Source organism: Hippopotamus amphibius, chromosome 13 (assembly GCF_030028045.1).
Source record: "Hippopotamus amphibius kiboko isolate mHipAmp2 chromosome 13, mHipAmp2.hap2, whole genome shotgun sequence".
In the NCBI taxonomy this organism is placed as follows: Eukaryota; Metazoa; Chordata; class Mammalia; order Artiodactyla; family Hippopotamidae; genus Hippopotamus; species Hippopotamus amphibius.
The window spans coordinates 100,252,714-100,275,636 of record NC_080198.1 but is presented as its reverse complement, the minus strand read 5'-3'; the positions used below and the strand labels follow the sequence as shown (position 1 = coordinate 100,275,636).

The 22,923-nt window shown below is 45.8% G+C and overlaps 2 protein-coding genes across 3 annotated transcripts in view; one reads left to right on the top strand and one right to left on the bottom strand.

The window, feature by feature from the left end:
• Positions 1 to 22,923, top strand: part of AFAP1 (actin filament associated protein 1) — a 155,119-nt gene that overhangs the window by 12,608 nt on the left and 119,588 nt on the right. The window lies entirely within an intron of this gene.
• On the bottom strand, positions 1,233 to 1,752 carry LOC130834839 (bublin coiled-coil protein-like). The gene has a single exon (XM_057705780.1). It carries the CDS (start codon positions 1,680 to 1,682, stop codon positions 1,431 to 1,433), a length of 252 nt encoding a protein of 83 aa, XP_057561763.1. The 5' UTR covers positions 1,683 to 1,752; the 3' UTR covers positions 1,233 to 1,430.

The window sequence follows — 22,923 nt, the reverse complement described above, 5'->3', positions numbered from 1 at the left end:
CCTTCCGTGAGAGTCCACACGATATTTGTGGAAGTGGTAGACATACCTGAGGTTTCTGTACCTCTTTAAGTCTGAACCTAAATCTTGGGATCCTCCCAAACCCACCTGGGACCCCTTGAGGACTGAGCATTGGGCCTCTTCAGGCTGGTCCAGCTGGCTGGAAGGTGTAGGGAGAAGAGGTAATTTTGCCAGAGAAAAAGGCCGAGATGGCTGGCTCGCTCTTCTGACAAAGAGGCCCTGGTGCAGCTGCGTGACCTGGACCACTTGGACAGAAGGGGAAGAAGGAAGAGCTTTACCTGTGATGGGTGAGCTTGACTGCCTGTGTGCTGGGCCTTCTCCTGGAGCAGGTGATGAGGTGCATTCTCCCCTTGGAGGCCAAGAAACCCAACTCCTGACCTGCCAGGGTAGGGCAGGTATTTGCCCAGCCCCTCTGCACATAAGGGATGTTCCCACCTTCTCCCAGCCAGCCCAGTGCCCAGAAGTGCTTTTTTTTTGGACAAAAATTCAGTTTGTCTCATAGGTATCTTTTCTGCTTATAACAGTGTCACAGATGGAAGTTTTGTTTTTGGTCCTGAAGGGGATTTAAGAGTTAATAAAGGCTACTAAAAATACAGGTATGGGGTAGTGTAGAAAAATCACTTCCTTATTACGGATCATATAATGTGAGTTAGAAGCGACCTGTACCCATTGAACGCTGGGAACAGATCTTGTGTTTGGTGGCACTGTGCACACCACTGCGACTTGTGTGAACAGAAGGCGCGGGGTGTGGGGGTCACCAGCCTTCCCTTGGGGTATCTTGCATTTCTCCCTTGGGGGGAAAGGGGGCCAGGAGGAGGGGCCCACACCTGCTGAGCACCCAGTACTCATCAGCTACCTTACATAAGGGTCCATTTAATATAATCCCAGAGGTAAATATTTGTATTAAAGATGAAGACGGAGGCTTAGAGATGTTAAGAAAGTTGCTCAAGGTCCCATATTAAAGTGGAAAAATGAAATTCTTGATGAACTAAGGGGCTCGCCCTCAAAGTCCTTGATCTTTCCTGAACATTCGATTACTTTCCTGGACGATGGGGGAGGTTTTAAGAGCTCAGGAACGTGAGGGTTTTTTTTTTTTTTTTTTTTGTGGTGTTGGAGACCCGTTTGGTGTGGACACTCAAGGCTTGGGCAGAGTGGGGAGCGTCCAGGAGTGGGGCAGGCAGGCAAGGCGGGTGGGTCGCCAGCCCACACCTGGCCCCAGGAAGGGATGCCGGGAGGTGGGGGCTGGTCCAGGCACGCCAAGGGAAGTACCAGAAGGGGGTGCCTAGGTAGGCAGACCCCCAGGAGATCTGTAGGCCAGCCCTTGAGAAGGTATCTAAGCCAGGTGATGAGTGCTCAGGCCAGAGCCTGGCCCAGGGAGGCAGGGCTGGGGCCTGGCTGGGGGCTCCCAGAGCCTAGGGGCTGGCATTGCTGGGGGCCTCTTCAAGCTGCTGCTGGAACTCAGGGCGTGTCCGCCGGTTGGATTCAAGCAGTTCCTGGAGGCGGGCGTGGAGATGGTCATTCTTCTCCTCCAGGTGGTCCAGACAGAAGTTGATCTGGTCCAGCATGGAGTTGACAGCAGCGTATTCCGCTGCCCCGAAGCCGTCGTCCTCGCCTTCCGCTCCCGCCTCCACCGGCATGCCCAGGTCCCCGTTGGGGCCCGACATTGCGGGCTCGGGCGCCGCCAGGGCCGAGCGACGATGGAACGCGGCGACGGTCGCACCGACAGCCGGCGCGGGGCGGAAGGTGGAGGCAGTGGAACGGAGCTCGGAGCCGGAAGGCGGAACATGAGGTTTTGTGGGAGGAGGGCCTGGGGAACATGGGGTCTCTCCAGACTTGGAATCTGCTGCACTGGGACTGACCATCCGGAGGGAAGCCCTTGGTTTAAGACTGTTCTTTGTGGAAATAGACAAAGAGCAACCACATGAAAAAGGCGAAAGCTGTCTCTTCAGAGCTGGCTTGTAGCAAGGGAGTTGGCCTCCCTCACTTGTGCTTGGCAGAGACTCAGGGGCAGGCAGAGGGCTGGGCGAGCTTCCCAGTGGAGAAAAGGGGGCTCAGGGTGCCCTGATGGGGGCTGGGGCAGGGGGGTGGGTCTAGAAGGAGGGGGCACCCGGGTGACTGGTCGGGGGGCAGGTGGGGCCTTCTCAGGTTGGTCGTGAGTCAGAAGCAGGACAGCGATTAGGGAGGTCATCAGTTATTGATCGAGCCCTGGCTGACTGTCCAGGGGTGGCTGTTTGGCTTCCTGGATGGTGACTAGAGACAGCAGCCTGACATTCTTCTGCTCCCGGGGCCGGTGGCTGCGGGCTGAGGGTCAGAGCTCTGCTTTTATATGGTCTGGCCATTGTCATTGTATATTATCTTTCATCTTTCTCTTGTTGGTAAAGATACTAAATAAAAAATTAGATACGTTAGGAGTTGCTTGAATGTCACGCCTGCTGGAAGAAGTTTTTCACACAGACATTCAGGGTGACTCTAAACTGTTGGGCTTGATCCTATTTTAAAGACTAGAGAACGGAAGCTAGGAGAGATTAGGCAGAACCCAGGGTAGATGGTTAAGCGCCAGCCTGAACTTGGTTTTCTAATTTCAAGTTTTGTTTTCTTTGGAGGCAAGCTGGTATGAAGTACATATTGCCTTTGACAAGATAATAATTATGCCCTATTTAGTCCTTCTCCTGGATTATAAGTCTTTTTTGGGGTAGGAATTTTCTGATTTAGAGAGTTTTTTTTTATTGGGAGTCTAGGACAGTCCTGAAAAGGCAATGCAGATAATAAAATAATGTAGATTTTTCTGCTTTTTACTCTTAAAACATATCTAAATTGTCTTTGGACATTGCAAACCTTTTGATACAGAGATATATTCTAAGGGAGAAGTCCAGGCCGTTTGTCTTTGAAAGATTGCAATTTTCTTGGTAAGAGAGAGGGAACTTTCTTAGTAACCCTTTTAATTTGGAAAGGTCTGTGTTCAGTGAACTGTATTTTCTGTAGGACTTAGAAGATTGTTTTGGGATACAAGTACAGTTTAGCAATGAAGTTCACTTCCTTGATAATTAAGTTATCTTTCCTTCTTTCCTTTATCCGTTATAGTGACAGCATAAAATCTGCTTCTAAAGCCACTGGGTTTTGCTGTCGTCCAGAGAAGGGTGACCCCCAAATAGGGACACCATTGAATACCACAGTATAAATTTGGTCCATAAAGATTGTGAGTGGTTATTTTGAAGTTGTCAAACTTCTTTCCCACACATGTGAACTGAATAATGTAATTCATGCATGAATTGTGTGTGTATATGACTGTACATGTGTATTTATTTATTTATGATGTAGGAATCAAATAACACTGTAATAGCTTTCTAACAAATTCCAGGTAGCCCTCTTATTCCAAAAGTGTGGAAATTTTACATTCATCCTTAAAGTGTCCACGCGCTTACCTGGTGGCTCTGTATTTTAACAATCATGTCACTAGTGGATCTGTCTTGAATCTTTGCTACTCAGGTGGGGTTTTTTGTTTGATGGGTTTTGTTTTAGTTTCGAGCTCGTGATAACCTGCGGAACCCCTCTTGGCCGCGTGCTCTTTCCGATGGGTCATCTTTCTGTCTCACGGCACTTACTGCTTTTCTCACAACACGAGTTCAGGGCTCTGGGCCGAGCAGTTTCATGAGAAATCATCTTCCATAGTGACATCTTTTCAAGGCAAGAAAAACATATCAGCAGTTCTTATGGGGCTGCATATTAACCTGGGAGTCCAGAGACCTGGCTTTGCCCGGCTACAAGCAGGCAACTAGTTGAGTTACCAGAAACAAGTCAGGTCCAGTCCCCCGTCTGTGTCTGTCAGTAGCATGGCGGATGGCGTGTTTCCTAAGGTGCTTCCAGCGAGGTCCGCCACTGACCTGTTCTCTGTACTGGGCCAGGTGCACTGGAAATGACAAGGAAATGTAAGGCGCGTTTGTAACCACTAGGGTTGCTGTCCGGTTTCAGACAGGAGGGCAGCCGGCAGTGCTGGGCAGGGGGACAGACTGGAGGCATTTGGGAGGGTGGTTCCAGGCCCCTCGGGGATGTGAGGAAGACACATGCAAAAAGCACAAGTTCGTTGGGGGAACGTCTCAGCGTGCGTGTCCTGGGTTATCTTGCGGCAGGAAGGTGGAGAGTGGTGTCCTGAGGCTGTAGAAAGCTGTGCTGTCGTTCACCAGGACTCGCCCAGCCTGGACTGCACACTTAGCTTCAGCTTCATTCAGTTTAGTCCTCTGTTTCTACCTTCCTGAGGCACCCGCTTGCTTCGCCAGACAAGTTGCAGTGTTTTAGGAAAAACTTTACAGAAGGAATAGATGCTCACTGAACATAATTCAGCTAGTAAGTAAGGTGAAGAGCAGAGGTGAATGTTTCTTTTCTCGCTGTCTTTGCAGTGACCGCTATGAACAATGGGTGTATTTTATTTCACATCTTTTCCAGTATACATGCACATATAAATGTACATTTTGGGGGTATTTTGAAAAAATAAAACAGCATCTGATACACACTGTTCGACAGCTCTGCCCCAACGGCACACAGGGACAGCTTTCGGTGATGATACCTCTGGCTGGAATAGACTCCTTTTGCCCGTAAAGGGCCACGTACTAATAGCGCATGACAGCTGGCATTTACTGCGCAGGCGCCGTGCGCCTGGTCCTGTTTGCTAAGCTTGTCACACGAATCGGGTCTTACGATTTTCCCCAACAGCCCTCTGGATGAACACTGCTGCTGTTAAAACATTTTGCCTGATCAAACTGTACTGGAGAGTGGCTAAGCTGCTTGCTGAAGCTCGTGGCATTATTTCCAAGAGAGGCAACACATGTTAAAAAACTCTTGTTAAATTGAAGTAATGTACATTCACTCGTTTTAGGAAGTATTTATCGAGTGCATCCTGTGTGTTGTTGGGTGCCTTCCCAGAAGCTTTTCCTGAAAGCACTTTGGACTGGGGTAAAGGGGAGATGGCCCACAGACACGGGCCTTGCTTGTGCAAGCAAGGAGGGGCCCTCTGGGAGGCAGAGGGCACAGGGAGGGGGTCTCTGGACAGTACTTGCAACATCGATGTTCGTGCCAGTCTGGCCTGAGGCCCAGTTCTTATACAGACACTTTCCAGAGAGACTTGATTTTGATTTTGATTACGGCTCACCTGAGACCGAGGGACCACTGATTTAAAACTGCCTGGGTCTCGGCCTCAAAGGTTAGTGCTGGTGGCCCTCTAGCTGGCCTGCTGTCATCCCCCCAACTCCTGTGGGAGTGGAGCCAGCCAGGGACTGGTGTGACAGACCTGCAGGCATCCGTGTGGGTATCTCCTAGTACGTGGATCTGATGCTGGTTGTCAGGGATCAAACTTTCCTCCTCTTTCCCACTTGGAAGAAATTTTTTCACTTCTCGTTGGGTTTTGCTGCGGGGCTGCAGGGTTACAGCAGGGCCTGGCAGTTTGCTGGTTGATACACGTGTTGGGCGAGTGCAGTCAGAGAGCTTTGGGAAATGTGGAAAGAAGTAGCACCCAGTGCAGTGGGTCATTGGTTATAAACGTTTCTGTACGAACGGCATCAGACTTGCACACAACAGCGTGGGTTTCTGCTACATGCTTTCGCTGCTATTTTGGCAAATTTTATGCAGGTGTCTCCTGTGCGGAAGGCATGACATCAGCTTTTGCCACCAGGTATTTATAGCAGCTGGTCCCTCCTACATGGGTCACTTTTTGTGCTGTGGTTTCTTTAAGGATGTTGTAGCTCTCCTGTCCAAAGCACGCCACCCGTTTCCAGGTGTTCCCGATCTCTGAACACCTGGGAGGTGGGGTTCTGGGTGGAGGAAGTACACCCCCCCCCCCCCCCCCCCCCCCGCCCATCTGGTGGTCTCTGATGCCTGTGCAGGGCTACAAGGTCTGCCCTGTGTCGTCCCGGCATCTGGGAGGCGCCGGAGCCCCGTCCTTCCTCTGCCTCCTCTTCCTTCTCCTCCTCCTCCCTGTTTTCTTCCTTTCTTCCTTTCGTTCTTTCGTTCTTTCTTAAACATTTCTTATTAACAGTTGCACAAGTGTTTTGGTTTCCTTCGTTTGCTGTTTTTTGCTGATTGCATGTGAGTGAGCCTGGGATGGTAAAGAGTTTTTCCTGCTCCTCCATGGGGTTAGCCACTGCTCTTAACTGAGAGACTGACCACGTACCAGGCAGTGAGAAGCGGCTTTCAGTCCTCACACTCAAGCAGCTGGGTAGGTGGTGTTTATCCCCAGCGAACGAGGAGTGTGTTCCGCTCAGCGTGCTTGAGGGGCCCTCCCAAGTAACACAGCCAGCAAGTGGCAAAACAGAACCAAACACAGATTGTGTGCGTCAGTTGGTCTGATTCCAAAATGGGCTCTTAAATCCTGGAGGCCGAAGAGCCAAGCGTGGGTTGGACTGGCCATGACGTGGCGGGCCTCTTTGTATCTTTGTTACTGACCCTGGACATTTACTTGAACTAAACTTTCCCCACCTTCAATAAATATGAAGTGTTGTAAAGTTTAAATTTCAGCCTTGAATTCTGCAATATAGAGATATAACCCTTTAGGCTTGCTTTGGATACAGATATTTATTATCCAGTCATAGGGTTTTACAATGATGACGTTTTCCCCCACAATTAATAGGAAATAAAACCCTAATTAATAGACACACATGCTTTAGTTGTTACACATTTTTAGCTGTTGTTCAGGCTTTCCTTGTGGGACTCATGTCAACTGGATCTGATATCGTAGGTAGAAATCAGAATATTAAGCAAAGAATACTTAGAATTATATTTTTCAAACTTTCAAACTGGACATTTTACGTTGTTCCGTATAGAATTATACTGAATTAAAGCTTCACAGAACAATGGTTACCTGTAATGTGGGTGATACACTAGCATAATTTTTAATTTCATTAAAAAAAATGGAGCTCGTTGTCTGGAGTAAATGGACGTCCACAGGCCAAAAAACAAACAAAACCTTGAACCTTGACCTAAACCTCACACCTTATACAGAAATTAACTCAAAATGGATCACAGACTTAAATGTAAAATGTAAAACTATAAAGCTCTGAGGAAAGAAGACATAGAAAATCTTTGAGATTTAGGGCTAGGCAGAAAACTCTTACTTGGACTCAACACTGAAAGCACAGACCATAGAAGGAAAAATGGATAAATTGGACGTCATCAGAATTAATTAAGACTTTTGCTCTGCTGAAGATTCTATTAATTATCAGTGGGAAGAAGGAAGGGTGGGGAGAGACCAGATAGGAGTAGGGGATTGAGAGGTACACACTGCTTTCATATAAAATAAGTAAGCCACGAGGCTCTATTGTATAGTACAGAGAATATAGCCAGCTTTTCATCATAACTTTAAATGGAGTATAATCTATAAAACGCTGAATGACTGTGTGGTACCTGAAACTAATGTAATATTTTAAATCAACTCTACCTTAATAAAAATACGTAAATCGAACATGTCTGTTACCTGTGCAGAGGGGAAAAAAAGAAAAAGACTGTGTTAAGAGGATGAAAAGACAAGCTACGGACCAGGAGAAAATATATACAAACCACATGTGATAAAGGACTAGTGTTTAGAATATAAATATATAAAAACTCTCAAAATTCAACAGTAAAATAATCTAATTAGAAAATGAGTAAAAGACATGAAGAGACATTTCATCACAGAGATGTACAGATTAGAAGTAAGCACGTGAAAAGATCTTCAGCATCATTAGCTATCAGGGAAATGCAAATTAAGACCACAGTGAGGTATGACTGCACACCTGCAAGACAGCTAAAATAAAAAATAGTGACACCATCAAGTGCTGGTGAGGATTCACAGAAACTGGATCCCTCCTGCGTGGCTGATGGAAATGTAAAGTGGTGCAGCCACTCTGGAAATCAGTTTGGCAGTTTCTTTAAAAAAAGGGTGTTTGGGATTGACATGTATACGCTGCTGTATTTAAAGTGGGTAACCAACAAGGACCTACTGTAGAGCACAGGGAACTCTGCTCAATATTACGTAACAACCTAAGTGGGAAAAGAATTTGAAAAAGAATAGATACACGTATATGTATAACTGAATCACTTTGTTGTACACCTGAAACTAACACAAAATTGTTAATCAACTATACTCCAATATAAAATAAAAAGTTAAAAAACAAGCAAACAAAAACCTAAACATGCAACTACCATAGAACTCAGCAGTTACAATCTGGGACAAATTTATCCAGAGAAATGAAGACTAACGTTCACACAAAAACCTGAACGTGATTGTTCATAGCAGTTTTATCCGTGATGCCCAGAGCTTGGAGACAACCCAGATGTTTCCAGGGGCTGAGTGGGTTTATCCCTGAAGGGCTGTGGTACACCACCCCCATGGAACACTGCCCTGTGATAAAAAGGAATGTATATTAATACACACAACCTGGGTGAATCTCCAGAGACTTATGCTGAGTGAAAAAGAAAGCCAGATCCCAAAGTTTACATAGTATATGAATCCATTTATATAGCATTCTTGAAATGACAAAATTGTAGAAATGGTGAACAAATTAGTGGGCCAGGGGTTAAGAAGTGGGGAAGAGGCACGCGGGGAGTGGGAGTGACTATAAAAGGGCAACCTGAGGAATCCTTGTGGTGCTGGAAATGGTCTGTATTTTGACTGTTTTGATGCCAGCATCCTGGTGTGAGATTGCGCTATGGTTTTGCAAGATGTTACCACTGGGAGAAAATGGGTAAAGAGTAGATGGGATTATATGTGTACATATAACTGAATCACTTTGTTGTATACCTGAAACTAACACAGCATTGTTGATCAACTATATTCCAATATAAAATAAAAATTAAAAAGAAGAATATGTGGGATTTCTTCTTTCTTATAATTGCGTATAAATCTGCAATCATTTCAAAATAAAAAGTTTAATTATTAAAAACATGCTGGTCGTTAAGCATTTAACTGATTTCGTCATTTACCGGAAAACTCTTCTAGAGGAATTTAAATGAGAACTTTTGGCTTTTTGAAAATCATTAAGGTTCTTCTGAGATTTTTTGTGCACACTATAAAGAAATCAAACAATGCATAAAAGTATACACGTGAGTGTTTTAAAAATCACTCCAATCCCACCCTTAAGAAATTACCATAAATTTGAAAAGTACATTTCCTTCACCACACATTCAATTCACTTTCCTTCTGAAGACTTTCTTGGCCGTAATTACTCTCTTTGTGACATCGGGAAACCAAGGCTCGGAGAATTTAGGTGACTTGATCAAGGGCGAATGCCGAGTTAGTGGCCAGGAGAGGAATTGACTCCTCTGCGTTCAGGTCCTTCCTAATACTTGGTCTCGGGCCAGCCCTGCCCCTTCCTCTCCTTGCCCCTGGGAGCAGGGTTTCTCCAAGTGTGGTCCTCCGGCCAGCGCATCTCTGTCACTTGGGGCTTGTTACACGTGCCCCCACCTATGGAATCAGAATTTTTGTTTTGATCAGGCCTCTGAGTGGTTCTGAGGATGCTCTGCGGGGTTGAAGGTGCTTTGCCTTGACGGTGGTGTTTGAAGAGCAGGCTGATGCACGTGAAGAAACAGAAAACGTTCTGTTCGCCGCTGCTTCTGTTGTTCCTTCTCTGCACTTCCTTCTGTTGAGATTCGGGAATCGTCTGGCCATTTGTCTCCTTTGCGTGGTTCTGAGCTCCGCGCTGGACAGCAGGGCTCCGCAGGGTTATCTAGCTCATCAGGGTGATCAGACAGTTTGTCGACAGGGTTGAGGGGCAGGTGAACTTGACATTTGATGATCACTCAGTTTCTGTCCCAGCCTCCGGCATCTGGAGACCAGTTGCCTAAGAGTCACTGCCACTGAGCTCATTTACGTGCCTTTCTCTCTTCCACAAACACCTATTAAGCATCCAGTCTGGTCTGTGGTGGACTTTGGAAATCAAAAATGATCGAGTATGTCCCTCGCCTGGAGTTGCTCCTGCATCTCAAATCCAACCTGTTCACATCGTTCTTCCAGATCTGCTTCTCCTGCCCGGTTTGTTTTTACTCAGTTAATGGCATCCTTACTCATCTGTCTTTCAGACTACATACCTCCATGTTCTTATTCCCCTTCTTTCACCTCTGGGTCTAATTGGACCTCACTGTACATTTCTTTCAAGTGCATTTTTCTCTCGTCTCACTGTTACGGCCCTGGGCTAGCACCTCATGGTGTTGCCTTTGAATTGTTGTAATACACATTTAATTCCTTCTCCGCCTCATCAGAGAATACTTCCTGCACTGTGTTTTCCACATCGCCACCAGAATGATCTTTCTGAAACACAGGCGAACTCAGCCTGCCTAGCCATCTCAAGAAGTGTATGCTTTTTGTTAAGAAATTGTATCACCTGTCTTTGGGCATCCCAAGGACTCTAGGGAGACAAACCTGCTCATTTCTAAGATCAGGTAAGAATCCCTGGAGGGACCACGTGGAATGTTGGCCACAGTATTGGTTCTGGAATTGACATGCACACACCACTGTATTTAAAGTGGATAACCAGCAAGGACCTACTGTAGAGCACAGGGGACCCTGCTCAGTATTGTGTGACAACCTAACTGGGAAAAGAATTTAAAAGGAGTGGATGTATCAATATAACCGGACCACTTTGCTGTACACCTGAAACTAACACAACAGTGTAAATCAACTACACTCCCATGTAAAATGAAGAGTCAAAGAAAAAAAAGGAGGGTCTCTTGTCCTGGCTCGAAGGCTGGGAAAGTTACTTAATTTCTCTGAGTTTTGGTTTCACTCTCTTAAAGAAGGGGAGTGATGAAACCTACAGTGCAATCACACAGGGCTGCTGGGAGGAGCAGTGGAGACGCAGGGCGGAAATGCTTTGCTGTCTGTAAGGCGTTAGGCGCATGTGAGGGGTGACGTGGTGTAAACAGCATTTCTGGAATAATTGTATGAAACGCTTTAAAGCTCGGTCATAGGTCTGCCTGATGACACCCGTGGGTACCTGCGTGTTGTGCCTTCTATGACAGGGGAGGCCCAGGTCAGCTCAGGGTCTCTTTTACTGCAGAGTTAGAGATGCCCGGGAGGGTGCCCCTCCCCCACCCCCAGCCTAGAAAGGAGGAGGCTCTTTCCTGCCTATATTTGGTGGCATCAGCTCAGTGCTTGGGGGACGACGGGAATGTGCCCTGCTTTGTGGAGAGGAGAGCTCCCTGCCCACTAGCCAGTCCGCCTGCACCCCCTGGGGCTGGGGTGGGGAGAACGGGGAGGGGGAGTCAGGTCTCGGTAACTTTGCCAAAGCCTTTCTGAACCCATCTGCTCACAGGAGTGACCAGCATGAAAAGTAACAGATCTCTTGGAAGCAGATGGACTGTATTAGTCCCGTACACTGATGGCTTCTGTGGCCTCAGGGCAGCCTGTGACAGGGCTGCCAGAACTTGCTAGCTTTCTGGGGAGTTGCCGGGTCAGCCAGAGGGCTGGGGAAGGGAGGGAAGCCCGTCCACGCCCTGCCGCTCCGGCCTGGCTGTGGTTACTAAAAAGAGACGCCTGAGTGGGGTCTCGCGAGTCTGTTTCCGAAGCTCTTTAGGCCGCAGTAATTTTCTTCTGCAACGGGGACCTACAGCAAAGAGCTTCTCTGACCATGAGATGAGATAATGTAGTAAGGTATGTGGAAATGTAGGAGACTTGCAGGAAAGGAGCTTGAATCGGGGCGGTGAGGAGCACTTGGCACGTAGAAGGTACTTCAGATGTTTGAGGAGTGAATGAATGAGCGAAGGATCATCCCTCAGCTGTCGGAGTGAGAGTCAGAGCACGTGTGTCCTGCTGTCCCAGGCCGCTGGGTAGGATGGGTGCTGCGTTCTCTGCTTTCACTTCTGGCCTCTTAAGAATGGGGAAAGGTCCTTGAGTTTTTTTTCTGGTCAATGTTAGAAATTCCTTTTTGTCACTGTTAGACTCCGGAGCTTGAAGGAACACCTGTGTTTTTATACTTGACCCTCTCGTTTAACTGTTGGCCACCCTGAGACCAGAGAGGAGAATGGACTTACCTAAGGTGACATGGCTAATTGGCCCTGGGGACACGACTGGAGTCCCCAGCCCCTTGACTCCCAGCTGCTCTGTTCTCTATCTTGTGCTGCTCTTCTGTTTCCATCCGCGACGAAACAGTAAATCTACAACGTGCTGCGCTCTCTTTGGGGGAGGGTGCACTTTAAATACGGCCGATGGCCCAGACCTGAGTTTTTCTTTCACGCAGGGTTCTCATGGCTCAGAGTGAATCCCTGGCTACTGACGGAGAAGAGAAAGGAAGTTGTTTTGTATGTAAACTTATACAAGAGTATTTTTCCACCTGGGAGTTTATTTGGTTTGGACTGGAATAAATCTCTGGCATTGGTTTCTTTATCCTAAAAGCACAGAGAACGGCACACGCTTTTTTAGGGGTTGAGCCTGACGTGTCTTACTTGACCCGGGCTCCTAGTGCTTAGAGTCTCCGTGAGTGTTGGTGAACTGGGTGGACGTGTGTAGTGTGGGCGGCGGATTGCACCCGCCGTCCTGAAGTGGAGGACGCACGCTCACTGCACACACGTTGAGAGCGTCCCCGGGAACGGAGGCTCGGCACGTGTGAGTTTTGATGATGGTAGGCAGTGAGGGCTGCGCGCCCCCGTCCAAGGTGAGTGGGCGCCCCAGGTAACGCACGTGTCTTCTGCGCTCATCAGCTTGGGAGGGTTTTGGATGCTTTGGGGTGATTAAAGAATGTTGTGCAAAAAGGTGTGGACATTCCATAAACGCCGTATCCTGCTAGTACTCACCATGCGTGTGTTCAGCAGTCACTCCGTGTATTCTGATGTCTGCGCATTCTGCTTTCTCTTCAGGGAGTAATAACTTGGCAGCTGGTTATGCAGAACTACAAGCCTGGTTTTTTGTTTGTCTGTTTAAGCTCTTCATTGGAATAGAATTGCTTTACACTGTTGTGCCAGTTTTTGAGGTACACCAAAGTGAACCAGGTGTATTTATACATGTATCCCCACATCCCCTGCCTCCCGTGACTCCCTCCCACCCTCCCTATCCCAGCCCTCTAAGGCATCACCCATCATCGAGTTGATCTCCCTGTTATGCAGCCGCTTCCCACTAGCCATCTACTTTACCCTCGGTAGTGTATATACGTCAGTGCTACCCTCTCACTTTACAAGTCTGGTTTGATTGGCATGGGACGACCTGGGGTGTGAAGTGCTGTATAGGTATTTGTTCCATCTCTGGGCCCAGCAGCTGGTAAATGTCACCTCTAGGCAAGGGCTGTGGAGTCAGGCTGCCTGGGTCTTGCTGACGAGCTGTGCGATTTGGGGAAAATTGTTAAACTTATCTAAACCTCACTTTCTTCATCTGTGAAGTGGGGCAACAGGTGTCATCGTCATCTCACAGGGCGGTCCTGAGGTTTAAGTGCAAACATGTATGTAAAGTGCATAGCTTAGCGCCTGTACCCAGCACGTAGTGAGTGCTCAGCAAAGTTGCCACGATTAGGTCATCTTCATAGTTTTCCTTTTTTTTAATTACGTTTTTAAAATAGTTTTTCAATTCACATATTCAAAGCTAATCAGTTTGTCAAAGATAATTCATCCTTGGCCCTTGATCCAAGGATTTCTCTAGTTTTGAGTGGTAGGGTTAATTCACCACTTAAATACTGACCTCTTTAGCACCTTGCTTCCCAGGAGTGTAGCCAAGGGGTTTCACAATTGGAAGCTTGCCTCGGAAAGCTGATTTTAATCTGCGCGAGTGATGAGTCCTGGGACTCCATTTATTTCTCTGGTTTCTTTCCGGACGCTCCTCCGTGGTGAGCCTGGCACCGAGGGGATGGTTGTATTGCGGCTTCGTTAGTGGCCTCAGGGGACGTGATCTTACGCTGCAGGAGGTGCTGTGATGGTGTCATCGATGTGCCAGCTGGGCAAGTTAGGTGCTCCCGTGGCTGCCTCTGCCTTTTCTTCTTAGCCTGCTCTCATCAAGCTGATGGTTTTTTCGTCCGTTCCCCATTAGACTAGAAGTTCTTGTCGCTGCTGGGTGCTCTGCGCTTAGCGATGTCTCGCACGTAGCAGATGCTCACTCGTATTTAGCGAAGGGTAATCCAGCAGCACACAGGACAGAGCCACACGTTAAGGTCTCAGCTGTGTGCTGTGCAGGCAGCATCAACGCAGCTTAGTGCATCGGTTTTGTCAATGCGTGTTGGAAGTGTTTTAGGAGCTAACTTAGTTCAGTAGTCATTCCCTGAGCGTTGTACAGGGTTAGGGGAGAGAAGGACAGTATCTGATCCCTGCCCTCATGAACCAGCAGTCCGGGGGGTGGATGGACACTCGGCTGTGCTGTAAGACGGTAAGGGCTGCGATAAAGGGGCTCACTGTGGGGCCTTGGAGCAGAGGGTGGAGTCTGTGCTGTGTGAACACGGGTGACAAGTCCAAACACAATGGAAGTCACTTGTGACATAGTCATGCTTGTATATTTTATCGAGTTTATTTTATTTTATTTTATTTTTTTTTTGGCACACGGGCTTAGTTGCTCCGCGGCATGTGGGATCTTCCTGGAGCTGGGATCAAACCCGTGACCTCTGCATTGGCAGGCGGATTCTTAACCACTGCGCCACCTAGGAAGCCCTATCGAGTTTATTTTAAATAACTCTCAGATGGCTTTAGTATGGATTGCATGCCTTTTGCCAGGACCTTGTTTTCCTTTCCTTCGTCAGGAAAAAAAAAAAAAAAAAGAACACAAGGAAGCCTTGCTGCGGGAGCTGTGGACGAGAGGCTAGGCGAGGAGGCTTTGGTTCTGGCCCTGTCAGTAAGCCAGACCATGTACCTCCGTTACCCGGGCACCAGACCCCGCAGCTGTACCAGGAGGGTTGGGCCCTCTGATGTTGAAGCACCTTTGAGTTCTGACCGAAGACGGATCCTTTCAACCCACCTTCCTCGGGAGTGGAGAAAGAACGGGGCACTGTGGGAACTGTTTACCTGTGGTACTGGGACTCTGCAGCCTGATTTTGGATGAAGGTCGCCATCAGCGAGCTCAGGGAGAAGCATCCGCGAGCGGTCTGCTTGGCGCTCAGCTGTGAGGGGTCCGCAGGGCCCTCACTCTCCTGGGTGTTAGCGGAGGCAGCATGCTGCGCGGGGCGGCCGCGGAGGCAGCTGGCAGGAGGCGGAGCGCCGAGTGCCGCGGATGATGCTGAGCGCGTGGACGATGCTGAGCGCGTGGACGATGCTGAGCGCGTGGACGATGCTGAGCGCGTGGACGATGCTGAGCGCGTGGACGATGCTGAGCGCGTGGACGATGCTGAGCGCGTGGACGCAGAGCTCACGCAATCTCTTACGTGAATACACGTTCAGGCTTCCCCCCCGGCGTGATGTCTCTGGATTCAGCGCAGGAGATTGAATAGCATCACGTGGCATGCGAACGCTCTTCTACCTTTGCTGCAGGAATGCGCACGCACAGCCCTTGAGTCTAGGGGAGGCAGGCCCCGTCTCCGCTCAGCCCTGCTGTGCGCTTGGGTGACTTCAAGCTGTTTGCTGCACCCGAGCCCTAGACCCTGGCTGCCTGTCATGTTGCCTTTGTTTGGGAGAAGGTGGGAGGAAGAGCTCTGGTCTTCATGTTACTGTAAAAGCGGCTACTCTGTCCACCAAGGCCTAATAGAAATACGGAGACAGAGATTTTGGAGGAAGAGAGAGATGGCTTTATTTTTCTTTGCCAGGCAAAGGGAAGACGCAGCAGGCTAGCGCCTCAAGAACTGTGCCCCCCGTCCTTGGGAGTCAGGGAAGATGTTATACGTGGGGGCTCTGCTCGCGGTCTGGGGTGTGCGATAAGGGTCAGGATGGCGGAGGGCCTGCATTCTTTTTCCTTCGCGTTATGTTTTTTTCCCTTGCAGTATTCTTCTTTTTCCTTTGCAGTATTTCAGAACAGTTGTAGCTGGCATCAGGCCACCCGGCGACTGGGGTCTGGCAGTTTGTTGATTGTCTGTTTGTCTATGGTTTGTCTGCTGGGGACCTCCTTTTACAGATTAGTGACAGCTACAGTAGAGCAAGGAATGATTAACTCTTTTTAGGCCAGGTAATCTTTCTCCTCCAGCCTGTGCAGCGTTCTCTTTGTTTTCCGTACTCTCAAGAGGAAAAAGCACAATCACTTCTATTTGCATTGCAACATTAACTCGATTTTACCTGGTTGTTATTAATGGTAATCGTGGCTTCTTAAGGTTGTGTTTTGCTTCCGTTCACTAGGAACTTTTAAATCCATTTTCTCGTTTACCCTCTCAGCAGTTCTGTGAAAAAGGCAGGTCCACGTTCATGCCATGCCTTCTGTCTTCCAATGACTTTCCTGTGGCTTGTGGAAGCTGAGAGCCTTGGTCAAGGTCGTGAGCTGAGTTAGCAGCCGAGCTGGGAGTTGATCTCGGGCCTCTGGTGACTCTGTTCCTTCCTTGCTGTCACACCAGTGCTCTGCACCCTGTGACGGACGGCACATGTTCGGGTTATTCTTCTGTGGGTCCCTTACCTCTGGGGAGGAGTTCCGGGAGGTTTCAGTTCATTTTAGAGCCTTTAGATGTTCCGTCCTCTGCCTCCCGCCTCCCCGACGAGTGGGCATTCCTGAAGGCCCCAGGCTGACCTTGTGTGGGGGTGTGTGTGAACCTTCCGAATGAGCTGTCCACCAGGAGGGACTCCCTGTGCCCATCTCCACACCCCCAGCTTGGACCGGTCTGAACATCACTTTTGTTACAGGCACAGGATATGGTGTGTGCTGGGTTCTCTTTTTAATTCATGCTAGTGAGGGCCAGGGCGGAAACCTGCGATGGCCGTTAGCGAGCTGCCTTAGTGATGTAGAATCTTCCCCTCCCGAGTGTGGGCTCCTCAAGGCTGTGGCCGGGCCATGTTCACCTGTGTTGTCACCGCAGTGCTACTTGGTGCCTGGGTCAAGGTCAGTGCTGCCTGGATCGATGCTTGCTGCCTGAATGTAAGGCCAGCAGAGGTAGTAAATCTGGAAAATGACAGGTCAGTTAAAGGAATTTTTGCTGAAGACATTTGCAAAAGAAATCCTGTTAGAAAAGCGGACCTGTTTCTCAGCTGGGGTTTAATTTCAGCTCTGAGAAGCAGCGGAGTGCCCAGAGGGCTTTGGGGTTTCACTTCATGACAGATGAACTTAATTTGATGTTGTATGACTGTGTTATCCTTTTGTGGCTTTACTGGACCTTTCTCCCAAATGGAGTAGATTTTTTTCTATAAAAGTCACACTTCCTTTTTGAGAAGTCTAACAGTAATTTTATGGGATGATCTCCTGCTTGTTCAGCCCGAAAGATGACCCGCCAAGAACCAGACACACTGCTTTCAGCTCTGGGAACGGGGTCTGGTTTCCGCCTTCACAGCCAGAGGGAGAGGGGCTCTGTCAGAGCTGGAAAATAAGACACATATCTGTGTCCTGGTCCTTCCCCACTGCTGTTTCATGTCTCTAAGTTGGCATCTCTTTGAGCTTTTAGGAGCTGAGTGGGTGTGTGTACACAGACAGTAAGGAGTAAGGTATCCTGGTGAACACGCAGCTGGAGTCTGTTTCTCCTGCCTGGCTCTCTGACTTTGAATAAGTCACATGGGGTCACTGAGCAACCTTCCTTTTCTGTTATGCTTTCCTCGAAGGGTTTTTGCAAGAGTCAGTGAGGTAATATGTGTGAAAGTGCTTTATACTTTTTAAAACATTGAAGTTTCATTACTTTACAACATTATACTAGTTTCAGATGTACAGTATAGTGATTCAGTATTTTCATAGATTACACTTCATTAAAAGTTATTGCAAGATAATGGCTCTAATTCCCTGTGCTACGTGTCCTTATTTTTTTTTTTTTTGTTTACAATAAACTGCATATATTTAGAGTGTACAATTTGGTATTCAAATCTCCCAATTCATTCCCCCCCTAGCCCTCCCTGCTTTCTCCACTTGGTGTCCCTATGTTTGTTTTCTACATCTCTGTCTCTATTTCTGCCTTGCAAACCGGCTGATTTGTACCATTTTTCTATAGTCCACATATATGTGTTAATATACAATATTTGTTTTTCTCTTTCTGACTCACTTCACTCTGTATGACAGTCTCTAGGTCCATCCATGTCTCTACAAATGTGCCAGTTTCATTGCTTTTTACAGCTGAGTAATATTCCATTGTATGTATGTACCACATCTTCTTTATCCATTCATCTGTTGATGGACATTTCGGTTGCTTCCATGTCCTGGCTATTGTAAATAGTGCTGCCATGAACATTGGAGTGCATGTGTCTTTTTGAATGATGGTGTTCTCTGGGCATATGCCCAGTAGTGGGATGGCTGGGTCATATGGTAGTTCTATTTTTAGTTTTTCAAGGAACCTCCATACTGTTCTCCATAGTGGCTGTATCAATTTACATTCCCACCAGCAATGCAAGAGCGTTCCCTTGTCTCCACACCCTCCAGCATTTACTGTTTGTTGATTTTCTGATGATGCCCATTCTAACCGGTTTGAGGTGATACCTCATTGTCGTTTTGATTTGCATTTCTCTAATAATTAGTGATGTTGAGCAGCTTTTCATGTGCCTCTTGGCCATCTGTATATCTTCTTTGGAGATATGCCTGTTTAGGTCTGCTGCCCATTTTTTGATTGGGTTGTTTGTTTTTTCGATATTGAGCTGGATAAACTGTTTATATATTTTGGAGATTAGTCCTTTGTCTGTTGATTCGTTTGCAAATATTTTCTCCCATTCTGAGGGTTGTCTTTTCGTCTTGCTTATAGTTTCCTTTGCTGTGCAGCAGCTTTGAAGTTTCATTAGGCCCCACTGATTTATTTTTGTTTTTATTTCCATTATTCTAGGGAGTGGATAAAAAAAGATCTTGCTGTTATTTATGTCGAAGAGTGTTCTTCCTATGTTTTCCTCTAGGAGTTTTATAGTGTCTGTCCTTACATTTAGGTCTTTAATCCATTTGGAGTTTATTTTTGTGTATGGTGTTAGGGAGTGTTCTACTAATTTCATTCTTTTACATGTAGCTGTCCAGTTTTCCCAGCACCACTTATTGAAGAGGCTGCCTTTTCTCCATTGTATATCCTTGCCTCCTTTGTCATAGATTAGTTGACCAGAGTTTATCTCTGGGCTTTCTATCCTGTTCCATTGATCTATATTTCTGTTTTTGTGCCAGTACCATACTGTCTTGATCACTGTAGCCTTGTAGTATAGCCTGAAGTCGGGAAGCCTGATTCCACCAACTCTGTCTTTCCTTCTCAAGATTGCTTTGGCTATTTGGGGTCTTTTGCGTTTCCATACAAATCATAAAATTTCTTGTTCTAGTTCTATGAAAAATGCCGTTGGTAATTTGATCGGGATTGCATTGAATCTGTAAATTGCTTTTGGTAATATAGTCATTTTCACAATGTTGATTCTTCCAATCCAAGACCATGGTATGTCCCTCCATCTGTTTGTGTCATCTTTGATTTCTTTAATTCGTGTCTTGTAGTTTTCTGAGTACAAGTCTTTTCCCTCCTTGGTTAGGTTTATTCCTAGGTATTTTATTCTTTTGATTGCCATGGTGAATGGGATTGTTTCCTTAATTTCTCTTTCTGATCTTTCATTGTTGGTGTATAGAAATGCAAGAGATTTCTGTGTGTTAATTTTGTATCCTGCAACTTTACCAAATTCATTGATTAGCTCAAATAGTTTTCTGGTGGCATCTTTAGGATTTTCTACATACAGTATCATGTCATCTGCGAACAGTGACAGTTTGACTTCTTCTTTTCCAATTTGGATTCCTTTGATTTCTTTTTCTTCTCTGACTGCTGTGGCAAGGACTTCCAAAACTATGTTGAATAGTAGTGGCGAGAGTGGACATCCTTGTCTTGTTCCTGATCTTAGAGAGAATGCTTTCAGTTTTTCACCATTGAGAATGATGTTTGCTGTGGGTTTGTCATATATGGCCTTTATTATGTTGAGGTAGGTTCCCTCTATGCCCACCTTCTGGAGAGTTTTTATCATAAATGGGTGTTGAATTTTGTCAAAAGCTTTTTCTGCATCTATTGAGATGATCATGTGGTTTTTATCCTTCAGTTTGCTAATATGGTGTATCACATTGATTGATTTACATATATTGACGAATCCTTGCATTCCAGGGATAAACCCCACTTGATCATGGTGGATGATCCTTTTAATGTTTTGTTGGATTCTGTTGGCTAGTATTTTGTTGAGGATTTTTGCATCTGTATTCATCAGTGATATTGGTCTGTAGTTTATTTTGTAATATCTTTGTCTGGTTTTGGTATCAGGGTGATGGTGGCTTCATAAAATGAGTTTGGGAGTGTTCCTTCCTCTGCAATGTTTTGGAAGAGTTTGAGAAGGATGGGTGTTAGCTCTTCTGTACATGTTTGATAAAATTCACCTGTGACTCCACCTGGTCCTGGACTTTTGTTTGTTGGGAGATTTTTAATCACAGTTTCAATTTCATTCCTTGTGATTGGTCTGTTCATATTTTCTGTGTCTTCCTGATTCAGTCTTGGAAGTTTATACCTTTCTAAGAATCTGTCCATTTCATCCAGGTTGTCCATTTTATTGGCATATAGTTGCTTGTAGTAATCTCTTATGGTGCTTTTTATTTCTGCAGCGTCCATTGTAACTTCTCCTGTTTCATTTCTAATTTTATGGATTTGAGTCCTCTCCCTCTTTTTCTTTATGAGTCTTGCTAGAGGTTTATCAATTTTATTTATCTTCTCAAAGAACCAGCTTTTAGTTTTATTGATTTTTGCTATTGTTTTCTTTGTCTTTATTTCATTTATTTCTGCTCCGATCTTTATGATTTCTCTCCGTCTACTAACTTTGGGTTTTGTTTGCTCTTCTTTCTCTAGTTTCTTTAGGTGTAAGATTAGATTGTTTACTTGGGATTTTTCTTGTTTTTTGGGGTAGGATTATATTGCTATAAACTTCCCTCTTAGAACGGCCTTTGCTGCGTCCCATAGGTTTTGGATTGTTGTGTTTTCATTGTCATTTGTCTCTAGGTATTTTCTGATTTCCTCTTTGATTTCTTCATTGATCTGTTGGTTATTTAGTAGCGTATTGTTTAGCCTCCATGTGTTTGTGTTTTTTACAGTTTTTTTTCCTGTAATTGATTTCTAATCTCATAGCATTGTGGTCAGAAAAGATGCTTGATATGATTTCAATTTTCTTGAATTTACCAAGGCTTGATTTATGACCCAAAATGTGATCTATCCCGGAGAATGTTCCATGTGCACTTGAGAAGAACATGTAATCTGCTGTTTTTGGATGTACTGTCCATTAGATATCTATTAAATCAAGCTGATTTATTGTGTCATTTAAAGCTTGTGTTTCCTTATTAATTTTCTGTGTGGATGATCTGTCCATTGATGTGAGTGGGGTGTTAAAGTCCCCCACTATGATTGTGTTACTGTTGATTTCCTCTTTCATAGTTGTTAGCATTTGCCTTATGTATTGAGGTGCTCCTATATTGGGTGCATATATATTTATAATTGTTATCTCTTCTTCTTGGATGGATCCCTCAATCTTTATGTAGTGTCCTTTCTTGTCTCTTGTAACGTTGTTTATTTGAAAGTCTATTTTATCTGATATGAGGATCGCTACTCCAGCTTTCTTTTGATTTCCATTTGCATGGAATATCTTTTTCCATCCCCTCCCTTTCAGTCTGTATGTGTCCCAAGGTCTGAAGTGGGTCTCTTGTAGACAGCATATATATAGGTCTTTTTTTTGTATCTATTCAGCCAGTCTGTGTCTTTTGGTTGGTGCATTTAGTCCATTTACATTCAAGGTAATTATCGATATGTATGTTCCTAGTACCATGTTCTTAATTCTTTTGTTTTTGTTTCTGTAGGTCCTTTTCTTCTCTTGTGTTTCCCACTTAGAGAAGTTCCTTTACCATTTGTTGTAGGGCTGGTTTGGTGGTGCTGAATTGTCTTAGCTGTTGCTTGTCTGTAAAGCTTTTGATTTCTCTGTTGAATCTGAATGAGATCCTTGCTGGGTAGAGTATTCTTGGTTGTAGGTTCTTCCCTGTCATCACTTTAAATATACCGTGCCACTCCCTTCTGGCTTGCAGAGTTTCTGCTGAGAAATCAGCTGTTAACCTGATGGGAGTTCCCTTGTATGTTGTTTGTCGTTTTTCCCTTGTTGCTTTTAGTAACTTTTCTCTGTCTTTAATTTTTGTCAATTTGACTACTATATGTCTTGGTGTGTTTCTCCTTGGGTTTATCCTGCCTGGGACTCTCTGCACTTCCTGGACTTGGGTGGCTATTTCCTTTCCCATGTTAGGGACGTTTTCAACTATAATCTCTTCCAGTATTTTCTCAGGTCCTTTCTCTCTCTCTTCTCCTTCTGGGACCCCTATAATGCAAATGTTGGTGCGTTTAACATTGTCCCAGAGGTCTCTTAGGCTGTCTTCAGTTCTTTTCATTCTTTTCTCTTTATTCTTTTCTGCATCAGTGATTTTCACCATTCTGTCTTCCAGGTCACTTATTCGCCCTTCTGCCTCAGTTAATCTGCTATTGGTTCCTTCTAGTGTGTTTTTCATTTCAGTTATTGTGTTGCATATCTCTGTTTGTCTGTTTTTTAATTCTTCCAGGTCTTTGGTAAACTTCTCTGGCAACTTTTCGATCTTTGCATCCAATCTTTTTTCAAAGTCCTGGATCATCTTCACCATCATTATTCTGAATTCTTTTTCTGGAAGAGTGCCTATCTCCTCTTCATTTAGTTGTTTTTCTGGTGTTTTATCTTGTCCCTTCATCTGGTATAAAGTCTTTTGCCTTTTCATTTTCTCTGTCTTTCTGTGGCTGTGATTTTCAGTTCCACAAGATGAAATAGTGCTGATACTGCTTGATTCTGCTCTCTGCCCTCTTGTGGAGGAAGCTGTCTAGGAGGCTGGTGGGTGCTTCCTTATGGGAGGGACTGATGGTGGGTTGGGCTGGGTGGGTGGAGCTCAGT